The sequence below is a fragment of the Muntiacus reevesi genome, chromosome 5 (genome assembly GCF_963930625.1).
Source record: "Muntiacus reevesi chromosome 5, mMunRee1.1, whole genome shotgun sequence".
Lineage (NCBI taxonomy): Eukaryota > Metazoa > Chordata > Mammalia > Artiodactyla > Cervidae > Muntiacus > Muntiacus reevesi.
In genome coordinates, this window is record NC_089253.1 from 106,676,256 (window position 1) to 106,691,407 (window position 15,152).

A 15,152-nucleotide genomic window follows, 5' to 3' on the forward strand; every position below is an offset into this window, starting at 1 on the left:
AAAGCTGTTTTAAGAGTTTATCTATAGTAAAAGTTCTCTTTTTCTACCAATGACTGCATGGGACTATTCCAGAAAGCCAGAATTTAGAAATAACCACCCAGCATATTTGGAAGCCAACATTTATAAATAACTACCCAGCATATTCATGATTGCTTGCTCTTGATTCAGAAAATTAAGCTGAAATTGAAGAGAAACCTGTTCTCCCATTTTGCTTAAGCACATGAAATATCTTATAAATAGATCGAACAATACACATATTACCTTCTAAATATTTTAGATAAACTTTTTAAGGTTAATAGCAAGGTGCAAAAGCATTTCTAAAGTAAGTAGTACACATTTGTAATTCATGTTTTTTAATGATAGATGATTTCATTAAAACTACTTTCATTTAAACTTTTAAATGGTACTCTAAATATTTTTTAGAAATTATAGATGTAATAAAGTAGTATCACAGAAAGTTTGGAAAATAGAAAAAAACAGAAGAAAACCACTGCTCTCACTTAAACAAAGGACTAGTAGTTTTGTGTATTTTCCTTACAGTAATTTTAAAATCAGTAGTAGATTATTGTAGTCATTGTATTATAAGATTTTATCTTTTTCTCTTAGCATCTTAGGACAAGAACATTTCTGCTATTTTTTATAGAAATTGTAATTGGAAATGGCCACACAGTACTCCTAATAGAAACATAGTTTATCTACTATTCAATATTTAGCTTACTTCTGATATTATATAAATAATACAGTGAACATTGTCATTTATTTTTTTCTTTCTGTTGGGTACCTTTCTATTACTTCGATTATTTGATCAAGGGAAATGACCACTTTGACATGTAGTACTGTTTTTTAAAAGTGAAACTATATCCATTGATATTTCAACAAACATAGTAAAAGTGATTTTTAATATAATTTTACCAGCTTTGGCAATGAATGTAAAAGTATTTTTTCTAATTTAAGTAGGTTTAAAGTATTACTTCATTATTTTCATTTCCATTACATTTTTTATATTGCTTTGTATTACAACACTTTTGCATATTTATTTCAGGTTTTTTTTTAAATGGTTTCTATTTTATAAATGGTCTTTCATGGTATTTTTTGTTTTTTAAGTCATTGTTTTGAAATAATGGTCTAATTTTAATTTTTTTACCATCTGAAGCTAATAAATGAAATTTTTTTCTCTTGGTAAATAGCTATATTTATTGGAATCTACTTTTATTTTTATGAACTTCTATAATGGCAGTTTAAAGCATTGATGATATTCGCTTTCTGAGTGTCATTGTTTTATGTGTTAGAAAGTAATGTGTAGTAATGTGTTATATGTCTATAAAATACAATGTTAAATTCTCTGTAATAACCATCCCCTTCAAAGGTAATCACTGTTAACTCTTTGTTACGTGTTTTTTTAAGGTTTTTTTCTATGCTTCGCTTAAGTCATTTGCTCATTCAGCAGACATACATTTTACTGTGACAGGTACTGTGCTAATTTTGGTAAACCAAACACTTATAGTTAAGACGTATTTTTACTCTGTGCCAAAATTGTTGAATTTGGTGCCCTGGTTCTTAAAGTTTCATAATTCATTAATATCTGGTACTTAACTTTCAAAGCATTTTACACTTAGTATTTGAGGTGTGTGGGTAAATAAAAATTTAAACAGACTACGTTAATTGATTTGGGGGGACTTGAGTTTAAAAATAAAATCAGATTGTAAATATGTTGACTTTGGCATAAGATAAGCAAAATATTAATTACAAATACTTGTATGGGTAAGTAAGAGGTACTTCTTACAGCTAAAATTTAAGTTTTAAATTATATACATATATATTTCTCTCTTTTCTTTTTTAGGTAGCAGTCATCTGATTAGTACATCTTCTTGGCGAGATGGACAAAAATTAGTAAAGAAAATTCTTGGTCCTGCACCTAGAATAGAGCAAAAAGAGCGAAGAGCAGCATCAAGTGACAGAAGTGGAAGAGAAAGAACTACTAAATCTGGTGAGCAGTTAAAGTAGTCAGTTAAACTACTTAATCATTTAAATTGTTTAGCAAACCAATGCAAAGTTGCTTGTGTAAGTACTTTGAGAGGTGAAAATTCTTTTAAGAATACTCTTTAAAAATTTTTTTTTAATTGTGAATGTAGCTTAAAAAAGAAGAAATGTTCTGTTGGGCTTGGCTATGGGTAATTTCCATATATAGATGTTATGTTGATCCTTATTAAGAATTCTGTTTATGTTATAGTAATTATAGTTAGCTGTCATTGTGAATAAATAGCAAAGCATCGTATAATCAAATCCTATTAGACTATTAGGGACCTTTAGAGGATTAAGTCCCATCTGTCTTATCGCCATAGATACAAGCAGAAGTAGACATTCACAAGGTTGGATTTTTTTGTTTGTTTGTTTGACAGATTAGGAAACAGGCCCTGAGAGAGAAGTGAGTTTTCTCAAGGATATACAGTCAGTCGGGTGACACAATTTGATCTAGAGCCAGAGCTCTTTAGTTTGACACCCAAGTCCATTCTCCTTTTAAAATGTCATGAATGCCATTTGAAATAACTAGTTACTCTTTCATGAACACTAATTTTAGAAAATGAAATATAAATACCTACAAGCCAGCTTTCCTTTTCTATTGAAAAAAATTGCCTCAGTTTGAGCTTCTGAAATGGATTCAGTAAGAAGTGCTATTTGATATAGAGAAGTTAATACATATTTTGTATTTACTCTTTTTACCTGACTTATAAATAAACTCATATCATTGTCAGTCTAAGACTAAGCCACATCAGCAAACATTTAGTTGATAAAATGATTGTTTTTCTATATATTTAATTTTTTTCTGTTATTCATTGGAGAGTTGTGGCAGACTAACATCAGTTTTTTTTTTTTTTTTTTTTTTTTTTATTAGTTGGAGGCTAATTACTTCACACCATTTCAGTGGGTTTTGTCATACATTGATATGAATCAGCCATGGAGTTACACATATTCCCCATCCCGATCCCCCCTCCTACCTCCCTCTCCACCCGATTCCTCTGGGTCTTCCCAGTGCACCAGGCCCGAGCACTTGTCTCATGCATCCACCCTGGGCTGTTGATCTGTTTCACCATAGATAATATACATGATGTTCTTTCGAAACATCCCACCCTCACCTTCTCCCACAGAGTTCAAAAGTCTCTTCTGTACTTCTGTGTCTCTTTTTCTGTTTTGCATATAGGGTTATCGTTACCATCTTTCTAAATTCTATATATATGCTAACATCAGTTTTTTAACAACGGATTCAGGGTTTGGGGAGAAAGATAAATAGTAACATTGAATATGCATATGGGAGAGAATTAGTATCTCTCTATTAATAGTTGATAATTGTCTATTAATAGTTAAATATTCACATCAACAGCAAGATTGTCCTTATTTCAGAAATATTAAAAGATGCACTTTAAAAAAGTGCTGAGGAAGAACAGTTCCTATGGAGTATCAGAATTGTGCTCTTTTTCTTATGTTCTTTAGAAGACTTTTTAAGATATTTGAGTTAAAGTGAAGTTTCCTAATTTTCTCCTTAATGCAGTAAATCTTAGAAATGAATATAGAATTTTCATACTTTGCAGGGAGCCATATTGGAAGAGCAGAGTCGGATCCTAGATTGGATGTTTCACATAGACATCGCCCACGAAACTCAGAACGTTCAAGAAGTAGAGCTCGGTCAGAAAATAATGTAAAGAAATTAGCTCCATCTCTTCCAGATAATAAGCAGGAAGAAAATGCTGCCTTAAATAAGGACTTTTTACCTGTTGAAATTCGTGGAATTCTTGATGATCTCCAGTTGGATTCAGCAGCTCAGACTGCAAGACAAGAGACAGGAGAGTTACAGAATCAGAAGTCATCAGCATCCATACAAGCTCCTAGAAGTCATAGCCCAATAAAAAGAAAACCTGACAAAATAACAGCTAATGAAGATCCCCCTGTTATTTCTAAAAAGCGTCACTATGATACAGATGAGGTACGTCAGTACATTGTTAGACAGCAGGAAGAAAGGAAGAGGAAACAAAATGAGGAGAAGAAGGCCCAAAAGGAGGCCACGGAGCAGAAGAATAAACGATTACAGGAGCTCTACCGGAAACAGAAAGAAGCCTTTACTAAAGTGAAAAATGTGCCTCCTTCTGAGCCATCAGCAACTAGGCGACTGCAAGAAACTTACTCCAAATTACTTCTAGAAAAGTCATTGCTTGAAGAGCCAACTCATCAGCATATTATGCAGGAAACACAGGTAATGGTACTAACAAAAGTATAAAGGGAGGTAATTCATGGTTAAGGAAAACCTTCTTGCTGTAATATTTAAAAATTACTCACTATTCCTAGTATTCAGACATATGTTTAGACAATATTTATAATAATGATGACCTTTCATGAAGTTTACTCTATATGCAGAGTAATTTGAAAAACACAATTGAAAGTAAGTTCTCAGTTTCCTAGAGTGATTGTTGATGTGTCTCATTTCTGGTTAGTTATATTGTTGCCTAGTTTTTGTTGTATTACTGAACAAAGTTAGACTGTGTTAGTAATGGAAAACCTAGTTTTGTTATCTGTGCTGAAATTAGAGAATATTCTATTATAGTATGCTAATTTTATGAGTATTGATTTTGTTTTTAAGGATAGTAAGAATAACATTTGAGTCTATGCCATGTGCCACTTAGCATTTTAAAAGCTTTACAGGCTTAAGTTTCAGTAAATCCTCACAACTCTGAGAAGGGGAGGTACTGCTAGTATTTCCACTTATTAGGTAAAAAAGAGAATTAGAAAGAGTATTATTTTCTCCAAAGTACACAGTGAATTGTAGGTCCCCTTGTTGAATTTCAGTTGTAATTTTTGCTGTTAACCATAATGGCTGGTTTTAAGACAAACTAAGTTAAATTGGTTTTATTTGAGAGGAAAACAGCGTCTGCATTTCATAAACTTTGTAAAGTTGAAGTGACTTAATATTTATCGTATGTGCTCCTTGAATGTGTCTTTATGATGGGAGTCAGATAAAAATATCCTTTTCTTACAGACCAGACCAGGGTATCAGCCATCTGGAGAATCTGACAAAGAGAACAAAGTGCAAGAACGTCCCCCAAGCGCATCTTCCAGTAGTGACATGTCTCTCTCAGAACCTCCACAGCCTCTTGCCAGGTATAAAGGGGAGAATGAAAGATACTTAAGTCTGTCTTTCATGATATTTGCTATAGTGATATCTTTCGTGATATTTACTGTAGTGGTCTATGCCCAGTGAATTTTGTTCATTGACCTTCTCTGGGAACAAGAGGTTTATCTCGAAATTGGATAATATCTTCTGATGGACACTTAAGCATGGTTATACATTTGTACTTGGTGCATGCCCTATTTTGTTGTTCAATTCTTTCCAGTTCTTTAATATTTGGTGTAAATATCAGTTCCTCTGAGGGATCACCTTCGGTTGGAAGTACCCTTGTTTTCTTTGACCTCAACACATAATAAAAGTTTGTTGGATAAGTGAATCACAGTGAAATTAATGTTTTTAAATATTTGTGTTCAATATTTTTGAAAAGGTGTTTCTGTATTATTATTCAAAATTTCTTCATATAACGCCTACATCAACATATCTTACCTCTCAAAAGCTGTATTTGGATACACATATGAACAACTGAACAAGGACTAAGAGGGGATTTGATTTGAATTCAGATTGATGACTGAGGGCTATTTTACCTTGAATTAAGAATAAAAGATTTTTTTTTTCCCCTTGGGCTGTATTGTTTGCAGTAAAGTAAACAAGCAGACCTATTTGTCCATGAAAGTTAAGGTGATTTTCAGACTACATGATTATAAATTATACTTTGAAATGATCATTTTTGGAAGAGAAAGATTTTGAAATTCTTTGGGAATGCACAAATAAAAATCAAGTCACCAGTTTGGGGTTAATGTACATATGACCCTCTCACCCCTTGCTGGACCCCATCACCACCACCACCCCCCCCAAGAGAATAATAATTTTGATAAAAATAGCTAACATTTATTGTTTATTACATTTTAGACAACTGATCTAAGTACTTTGCATTTAATCCTTGTAAATTCTTTGAGTTCTCTCAGCTGTTGTTGTTCAGTTGCTACGTTGTGTCCGACTCTTTGTGACCCTGTGGACTATACAGTCCATGGAATTCTCCAGGCCAGAATACTGGAGTGGGTAGCTGTTCCCTTTTTCAGGGGATCTTCCCAACCCATGGATCTAACCCAGGTCTCCAACATGGCAGGCAGATTCTATACCAGCTGAGTCACAAGGAAAGCATACCCTATTGAACTTTTATTATAAGTGAAGTCGCTCAGTCATGTCCAGCTCTTTGCCAAGCTTCTGCATCCATGAGATTTTCCAGGCAAGAATACTGGAGTGGATTACCATGTCCTTCTCCAGAGGATCTTCCTGACCCAGGGATTGAACCCAGGTCTCTGTATTGCAGGCAGACTCTACCTTCTGAGCCACCAGGGAATTTCATTGAACTTTATATATCTTCGTATTAGTACTTAATCTCATCGTGTTTAGCTATTTATTAGTCTATCATCCCTATTAGATCTTCTGAAGCTGAAGGATTAGGTCTTAATTGGATCAGGTTTATTTCCATTTTTGTGTATGGCTGTTCTACCATTAAAATGAGCATTCTAAACACTTGAATATAAAGATCTCAGATTTTTACTCAGCAGTACCTTTTTATTTATAACTTGCTTTGTATTTCCATTACTACCATTACTAGTTTAGTTTGGGTACTAATAACATCACACCTTGCATTTGTAATAGTCTGTATTCTGTGGCATAGCATCCATTCACTCTGTTCAGTTCAGTTCAGTTCAGTCGCTCAGTCGTGTCCGACTCTTTGGGACCCTATGAATCGCAGCATGCCAGGCCTCCCTGTCCATCACCAAATCCTGGAGTTTATTCAAACTCATGCCCATCGAGTCAGTGATGCCATTCAGCCATGTCATCCTCTGTCGCCCCCTTCTCCTCCTGCCCCCAATCCCTCCTAGCATCAGGGTCTTTTCCAATGAGTCAACTCTTCCCATGAGATGGCCAAAGTATTGGAGTTTCAGCTTCAGCATCAGTCCTTCCAATGAACCCCCAGGACTGATCTCCTTCAGGATGGACTTGTTGGATCTCCTTGCAGCGCAGGGGACTCTCAAAGAGTCTTCTCCAACACCACAGTTCAAAAGCATCAATTTTTCGGCGCTCAGCTTTCTTCACAGTCCAACTCTCGCATCCATACATGACCACTGGAAAAACCATAGCCTTGACCAGATGGACCTTTGTTGGCAAAGTAATGTCTCTGTTTTTTAATATGCTATCTAGGTTTCTAGGTTGGTCATAACTTTCCTTTGAAGGAGTAAGCGTCTTTTAATTTCATGGCTGCAGTCACCATCTGCAGTGATTTTGGAGCCCCCAAAAATGAAGTCTAACACTGTTTCCACTGTCTCCCCATCTATTTCCCATGAGGTGATGGGACCAGATGCCATGATCTTAGTTTTCTGAATGTTAAGCTTTAAGCTAACTTTTTCACTCTCCTCTTTCACTTTCATCAAGAGGCTTTTTAGTTCCTCTTCACGCTCTGCCATAAGGGTGGTGTCATCTGCATTTCTGAGGTTATTGATATTTCTCCCGGCAATCTTGATTCCAGCTTGTGCTCCTTCCAGCCCAGCATTTCTCATGATGTACTCTGCATATAAGTTAGATAAGCAGGGTGACAATATACAGCCTTGATGTACTCCTTTTCCTATTTGGAACCAGTCTGTTGTTCCATGTTCAGTTCTAACTGTTGCTTCCTGACCTGCATACAGGTTTCTCAAGAGGAAGGTCAGGTGGTCTGGTATTCCCATCTCCTTCAGAATTTTCCACAGTTTATTGTGATCCACACAATCGAAGACTTTGGCGTAGTCAATAAAGCAGAAATAGATGTTTTTCTGGAACTCTCTTGCTTTCTCGATGATCCAGCGGATATTGGCAATTTGATCTCTGGTTCCTCTGCCTTTTCTAAAACCAGCTTGAACATCTGGAAGTTCTCGGTTCACGTATTGCTGAAGCCTGGCTTAGAGTATTTTGAACATTACTTTACTAGCGTGTGAGATGAGTGTTAATTGTGCGGTAGTTTGAGCATTCTTTGGGATTGCCTCTCTTAGGGATTGGAATGAAAATGGACCTTTTCCAGTCCTGTGGCCACTGCTAAGTTTTCCAAATTTGCTGGCCTATTGAGTGCAGCACTTTCACAACATCATCTTTCAAGGATTTGAAATAGCTCAACTGGAATTCCATCACCTCCACTAGCTTTGTTCGTAGTGATGCTTTCTAAGGCCCACTTGACTTCATATTCCAGGATGTCTGGCTCTAGGTGAGTGATGATCTGGGTCCTGAAGATCTTTTTTTGTACAGTTCTTCTGTGTATTCTTGCCACCTCTTCTTAATATCTTCTACTTCTGTTAGGTTCATACCATTTCTGTCCTTTATCGAACCCATCTGTGCCGGAAATGTTCCCTTGGTATCTCTAATTTTCTTGAAGAGATCTTTCCCATTCTGTTGTTTTCCTCTATTTCTTTGCATTGATCTCTGAGGAAGCCTTTCTTATCTCTCCTGGCTGTTCTTTGGAACTCTGTATTCAAATGGGAATATCTTTCCTTTTCTCCTTTGCTTTTCACTTCTCTCCTTTTCACAGCTATTTGTAAGGCCTCCTTAGACGACCATTTTACCTTTTTGCATTTCTTTTCCATGGGGATGGTCTTGATCCCTGTCTCCTGTACAATGTCACGAACCTCCATCCATAGTTCATCAGACTGTCTGTCTATCAGATCTAGTCCCTTAAATCTATTTCTAACTTCCACTATATAGTCATAAGGGAATGATTTAGGTCATACCTGAATGGTCTAGTGGTTTTCCCTACTTTCTTCAGTTTAAATCTGAATTTGGCATTAAGGAGTTCATGATCTGAGCCACAGTCAGCTCCTATTCTTGTTTTTGCTAACTGTATAGAGCTTCTCCATCTTTGGCTGCAAAGAATATAATCAATCTGATTTCAGTGTTGACCATCTGGTGATGTCCATGTGTAGAGTCTTCTCTTGTGTTATTGGAAGAGGGTGTTTGCTATGACCAGTGTGTTTTCTTGGCAAAACTCTATTAGCCTTTGCCCTGCTTCGTTCTGTACTCCAAGGCCAAATTTGCCAGTTACTCCAGGTGTTTCTTGACTTCCTACTTTTGCATTCCAGTCCCCTATAATGAAACGGACATATTTTTGGGGTGTTAGTTCTAAAAGGTCTTGTAGGTCTTCATAGAACCGTTCAACTTCAGCTTCTTCAGCATTACTGGTTGAGGCATAGGCTTCGATTACCGTGTTATTGCATGGTTTGCCTTGGAAACAAACAGATCATTCTGTCGTTTTTGAGATTGCATCCAAGTACTGCATTTCGGACTCTTCTGTTGACTATGATGGCTACTCCATTTCTTCTAAGGGATTCCTGCCCACAGTAGTAGATATAATGGTCATCTGAGTTAAATTCACCCGTTCCAGTCCATTTTAGTTCGCTGATTCCTTGAATGTCGACATTCACTCTTGCCATCTCCTGTTTGACCACTTCCAATTTGCCTTGATTCATGGACCTACCATTCCAGGTACCTATGCAGTATTGCTCTTTATAGCATCGACCCTTGCTTCTATCATCAGTCACATCCATAACAGGGTATTGTTTTTGCTTTGGCTCCATCCCTTCATTCTTTCTGGAGTTATTTCTCCACTGATCTCCAGTAGCATACTGGGCAGCTACCGACCTGGGGAGTTCCTCTTTCAGTATCCTATCATTTTGCCTTCTCATACTGTTCATGGGGTCTCAAGGCAAGAATACTTAAGTGGTTTGCCATTCCCTTCTCCAGTGGACCACATTCTGTAAGACCTCTTCACCATGTCCCTACCGTCTTGGGTGGCCCCACACGGCATGGCTTGTTTCATTGAGTTAGACAAGGCTGTGGTCCTGTGAGCAGATTGGTTAGTTTTCTGAGATTATCGTTTTAGTGTGTCTGCCCTCTGATGCCCTCTCACAACACCTACCGTCTTACTTGGGTTTCTCTTACCTCGGACTTGGGGTATCCCTTCAGGGCTGCTCCAGAAAAGCTTAGCCGCTGCTTCTTACCTTGGAGGAGGTAGGTATCATCTCACTGCCGCCCCTCTTGACCTTGAATGTGGAGTAGCTACTCTCAGCCCTCCTGCAGTCCGCAGCAGCCGCTCCTTGGAGGTGCGGTAGCTCCTCTTGGCCGCTGCCCCTGCCCTCGGACGTGTGGTAACTCCTCTTGGCCGCCACCCCTGATCTCGGAGGTGGGGTAGCTCCTCTCGGCCGCCGCTCCTGTGCTGTTGCAGCCTGGTGCTCTCGGTCGCTACCCCTGGCCTTGGGCGAGGGGTAGCTGCTCATGGCTGCGCTTCGGCGCAATCCATCGCCCATTCACTAGTCTTCCTTTATTCCACTTTCATAGCAGTCCTCTAATATGAAAGACTGCTACAGCATAACCTTCAACCAAACTGTGCATGACATGCTTTTCATTTCCTTTACTACCCTGTTTAGTCTCTTCCAGATGTTTTTTTTTTAAACTTAATTGGTACGACTTCATATTTATCCATATTTGATTGGTCTGAGGTTGCAGCCTGTCTAAATAACTTTGAATCATAATTTGATTATTTGTTGGGTTAACCTTGCCTCCTAGCTTTCTGTCATCTACAAATTTGATAAGCACACCGTCATGGCATCATCCAAAAATAATGGACAAGGCCAAGGACAAAAACCTCATTTTTTTTTCCCCCCTGAAGATCATCTTAACAGTTAACACCAGCCTATAACCTTTGTATATGGTATTCCTTAATATACAGCGAGATATCCATAGTCTGGAAACATAAGTGAATTATATAATGACATCTAGGACATCTTTGGAGACAGCAATGGCACCCCACTCCAGTACTCCTGCCTGGAAAATCCCACAGACAGAGGAACCTGGTAGGCTGTGGTCCATGGGGTTGCGAAGAGTTGGACACGACTGAGCAACTTCACTTTCACTTTTCACTTTCATGCATTGGAGAAGGAAATGGCAACCCACTCCAATATTCTTGCCTGGAGAATCCCAGGGATGGGGGAGCCTGGTGGGCTGCCGGCTCTGGGGTCACACAGAGTCGGACACGACTGAAGTGACTTAACAGTAGCAGCAGGACATCTTTTTCTGTTTCTAGCCTCTGTGGATGGACTATCAGTTTTTCTGAGAACTAGATTGTATTCATCTCATTTCTTTAGAATGCACAATGTTAAAACCTAACTGATGCTTATTAAATATATGTTGATTAGAATAATATTATGCCTATAATCTTAAGCATTTCTCTATTATGTAACATTATTTTTAAAGGGAAAGGTAGAGTCAATGTCGTTAAAAATTTTGTCCATAGAGTTTTAAGGGTTTTGAGGCCTTCTCTTTAATTAATAGTTTTAAAAACATGGCTTAGTTTTTTAAAAAATGTCCTGGTGAAGAAAGCTGTTTACAAAACAATATGTATGATAAAATCTCATTTTTGTGAAAGTAACACCACCAAACACAATATACATGTAGAAAAAGGTTTGGAAAGATAATTCTGAATGAAATAGTGATAGCCTTTCTCTCATTGGTTAGCTATGAGTGATCTTTATCCTTTTCATCCTTTGTTGTTGTTGTCCTCATCTTTTTTTTTTTTTTTTTTGGCAATGGCTATGCATTACTCTTATAATCAGCAAATGCAAAACTTTAAGAAAGAAAAGGATGGCTTAGTTATGAGGTCCTGTGTTAACTAACGTATTGTAACTTTCATTTCCAGAAAGGACTTGATGGATCCTTCATGGATGCAACCTGACAGGCTAAATCCACGAGTCCAGCATCCTCAACCACAGCCTCTTGTTGGGACAGCTGGAAATTTACTTTCCCATCTCTTGAATCTAGAGCATGTAGGAATTTTGCATAAGGATTTGGAATCCATTTTTCCAACGAGGAAGAATCACAGTATGGCTTCGGGGCCATTAACTTTTACACCTCAACCATATCTGACCTCACCAACTGCTCATCCAGATGCCTTGTTAAAATCTAGTGCTAGCCAATATAAGAGTAAACTGGATCGTATTGAAGCCTTGAAGGCAACAGCTGCTTCTTTGTCCAGCAGGATTGAAAGTGAAGCCAGAAAATTAGCTGGGGCTAACATTAACTATGGGTCAGTATGGAACACTGAGTATGATGTGCCGCGAACACCACAAGAAGATGGACATTGGACCAAGGCTATAAGTCCACCTGTGAAAGAGGATGCAGAAGATGTTTTCTCTGCTCGAATTCAAAAGATGCTGGGAACCTGTGTGTCTCATGCAACTTTTGATGATGATCTTCCTGGTGTAGGCAACCTCAGTGAATTTAAAAAGCTTCCTGAGATGATAAGACCTCATAGTGCCATATCAAACCTCAGAATGAGATCTCCTGGACCCAAACCAGAAGGGCTGCTGGCACAGTTGTGTAAGAAGCAGACCGACTCTTCTGGCTCTGATATGCAAGTTTGTTCTCAAGACAAAGCTAAGATATCTCTTGGTTCCAGCATAGATTCCGTCAGTGAAGGGCCTCTTCTTAGTGAGGGGAGTCTCTCTGAAGAAGAAGGACATCGAGATGAACAGTCCCCTTTGAAGTTAACAGAGATCTTGAAAGAAAAGGAATTTTGTGCTGGAGAAAGAAATGCTTATGAACCCATCAAAGAGTTTCAGAAGGAAGCTGAAAAATTCTTACCACTCTGTGGGCCTATAGGTGGTACACAGAGCAAAGGACCATGGGAAGAATTGGCAAAGGGAAGTCCACATAGTGTCATTAATATTTTTACAAAATCATATAAGTTATATGGAAAAGGTAAGAAAAATAGTAACCCTTGTAATATTTGTATGTTATCTTAGCGTAAATTATTTCGTAATCCTGTACAAGATAATACTTAACTACAGATTTTCATCATTCATTATAAGGATAGTAGAGATATATTATTATCTAAATTAATCTCAGTTGTCTGCAAGCTTCAACTAGAGTATTGTAATTTAATCTTTAAAAATTTATTTTTTAGCTTTCATGATTAAAACAGTAGTTGATTGATGGGTGTGGAAATTTTGGTCTGATTTAGAGAAATTCATAGGTGATGTTCAAGATAGATATGTATCAAGTATATACTCGGGTTATTATGGCCAGAGTTATATATTTAGATAGAAAATATGTGTATTTCTTAAAACGGTGATTTGTGTGTGCCTCGTCGCACAGAGTCGGACACGACTGAAGCGACTTAATAGCAGCAGCAGCAGCAGCATAACAAACAGATCTTTGGGAATATAATGGTCAAGAAATGAGAGGGCCAACTGTAGTAATATTTCTAACATGGAAGCAAATCTGTTACTGTTTGTCTAAATGAATGCTAAAAACAGACTTTGAACAGTAATGTAGCTGTATATTTGGGTCCTAAAATAATAACTTTTAAGGTGCCCATGTGATCCCTGAGATCCTGCAATGCAACTTTTCCTTTTGTGTGGCAGACTCAACTCCTTCAAGTTCCTTCCTTTGTTCTTCCTACTATAGGTGGATTCTACCCATCTTATGCAAATATCACCTTAGAATTCCCAGGTTGGAGAGTGAGTGAGGCTGAGCCCGAAGTAGGCTATGGATACTGTGGTTTTTTTTATTTCCATTCTACATAGTGAACGATTTATCTGACAGATGAATTGATTTAATCTGTTCATCTTATGCTTAATTGGGTTTCCCATTACTTTTTCCTAGAATTCATAGTTAGCTACTTCATTTGATCTTGTGCAGACCTATATGTGCCTATTTATCTCTTTTGTTTAGCACTTATTTCTATAAGTGGTCATTTTCAAGTTCTTTGAATATTAAAGTTCTTCTGATTAAAGCAAAGAGCTTGTAAATCAACCCCCTCAATTTCTTTTTGCAAGAAGGTTGGATTTGTTTTTAAATCCTTCTATTAGATTTCCATTAAGATATTATAGTTATACTGAAATGTTTAGAGTTGATATGTTATCTGGGATTTGTTTCAAAATAATATTTGAGGAAATTTACAGATGGAGGGAATATGAAGTTTGTGTTGGTATTTGTTACAGCTGGATAATGGATATATTAGTTTCATTATATGACTCTCTTTACTGTCATATATATGTTTGAAAATTTCCCTAATAAAAAGTTAAAGATGTGTTATCAGATATAAAGATAACTTGAAAAGAAGAACTAATAAAAGCAAACTAAAATATCCCTAAATCCATGTTGTTAATCCCCAGGTTGTGGAATGCTTTGCTTGTAGTTTTTTAAATGTTTATTTTAAAACACATTTCAATTACTACTTTCGACAGAATTTGAAGACAGGTTGGAAAGAGGAACATCAGCATCACGGCCTTTGAATGCCATCACAACCCCTCTAAGCAGCGTTTCCTATGAAGATGATTTTGTTTCCTCTGCAGGGAGTGGGACTTTGACAGAAAAAAAGTCAGCTCTTGAACCCAAGTAAGACTATGTTAACAGTATGGAATAAAATCTGAAGAGTGAGACAAATGTACAAATGAGAACTGAAGTCTGGATATTAGTCAGATTTTGCTTATTTGAAGATGCATGTAGAAGCTGCATAGCATAGTAGTTATTAAGAGCATGGGCTCTGGATCCAGACCCATATGGGTTTAAATACTGACTCTACTAATGTTTAGTTGTTTGTCTTTGGGCATGTTGTTTTAATTTCCCTGTGCCTCAGTTTTCTTCTCTGTTAAAGTGTTATGAATGTTCAGTGAAATACAAAGTACTTGGAATAGAGTCTGGCACATAATAAACAAAATATAGATTGTTAAATCAATCTATGAATCCCTGGTTGAGGTTAGTATTGGGAAAATTATCCCATGGTGTGTTAATATGAGATGATTAAGAAATGGTTTTCTGTAATAGAATTGAAGATGTCTAGCTAGACACTTGACTCCATAATCCTATTCAGTTCAGTTCAGTTGCTCAGTCATGTCCGACTCTTTGCAACCCCATGGACTGCAGCATACCAGGCCTCCCTGTCCATCACCAGCTCCCAGAGTTTACTCAAATTCATGTCCTTTGAGTCGGTGTTGCCATCCAACCA

At 37.3% G+C, this 15,152-nt stretch overlaps 1 protein-coding gene across 3 annotated transcripts in view; it reads left to right on the forward strand.

Moving 5' to 3' along the window:
- CEP350 (centrosomal protein 350) overlaps positions 1-15,152 on the forward strand; it is a 153,035-nt gene that overhangs the window by 43,375 nt on the left and 94,508 nt on the right. For all 3 annotated transcript variants that reach the window (XM_065936152.1, XM_065936154.1, XM_065936153.1), the window contains 5 exons: positions 1,841-1,987; positions 3,588-4,246; positions 5,027-5,148; positions 11,841-12,901; positions 14,392-14,542. In XM_065936152.1, coding sequence (XP_065792224.1) covers positions 1,841-1,987; positions 3,588-4,246; positions 5,027-5,148; positions 11,841-12,901; positions 14,392-14,542 — 2,140 coding nt within the window. The remainder of the gene's footprint in view (positions 1-1,840; positions 1,988-3,587; positions 4,247-5,026; positions 5,149-11,840; positions 12,902-14,391; positions 14,543-15,152) is intronic.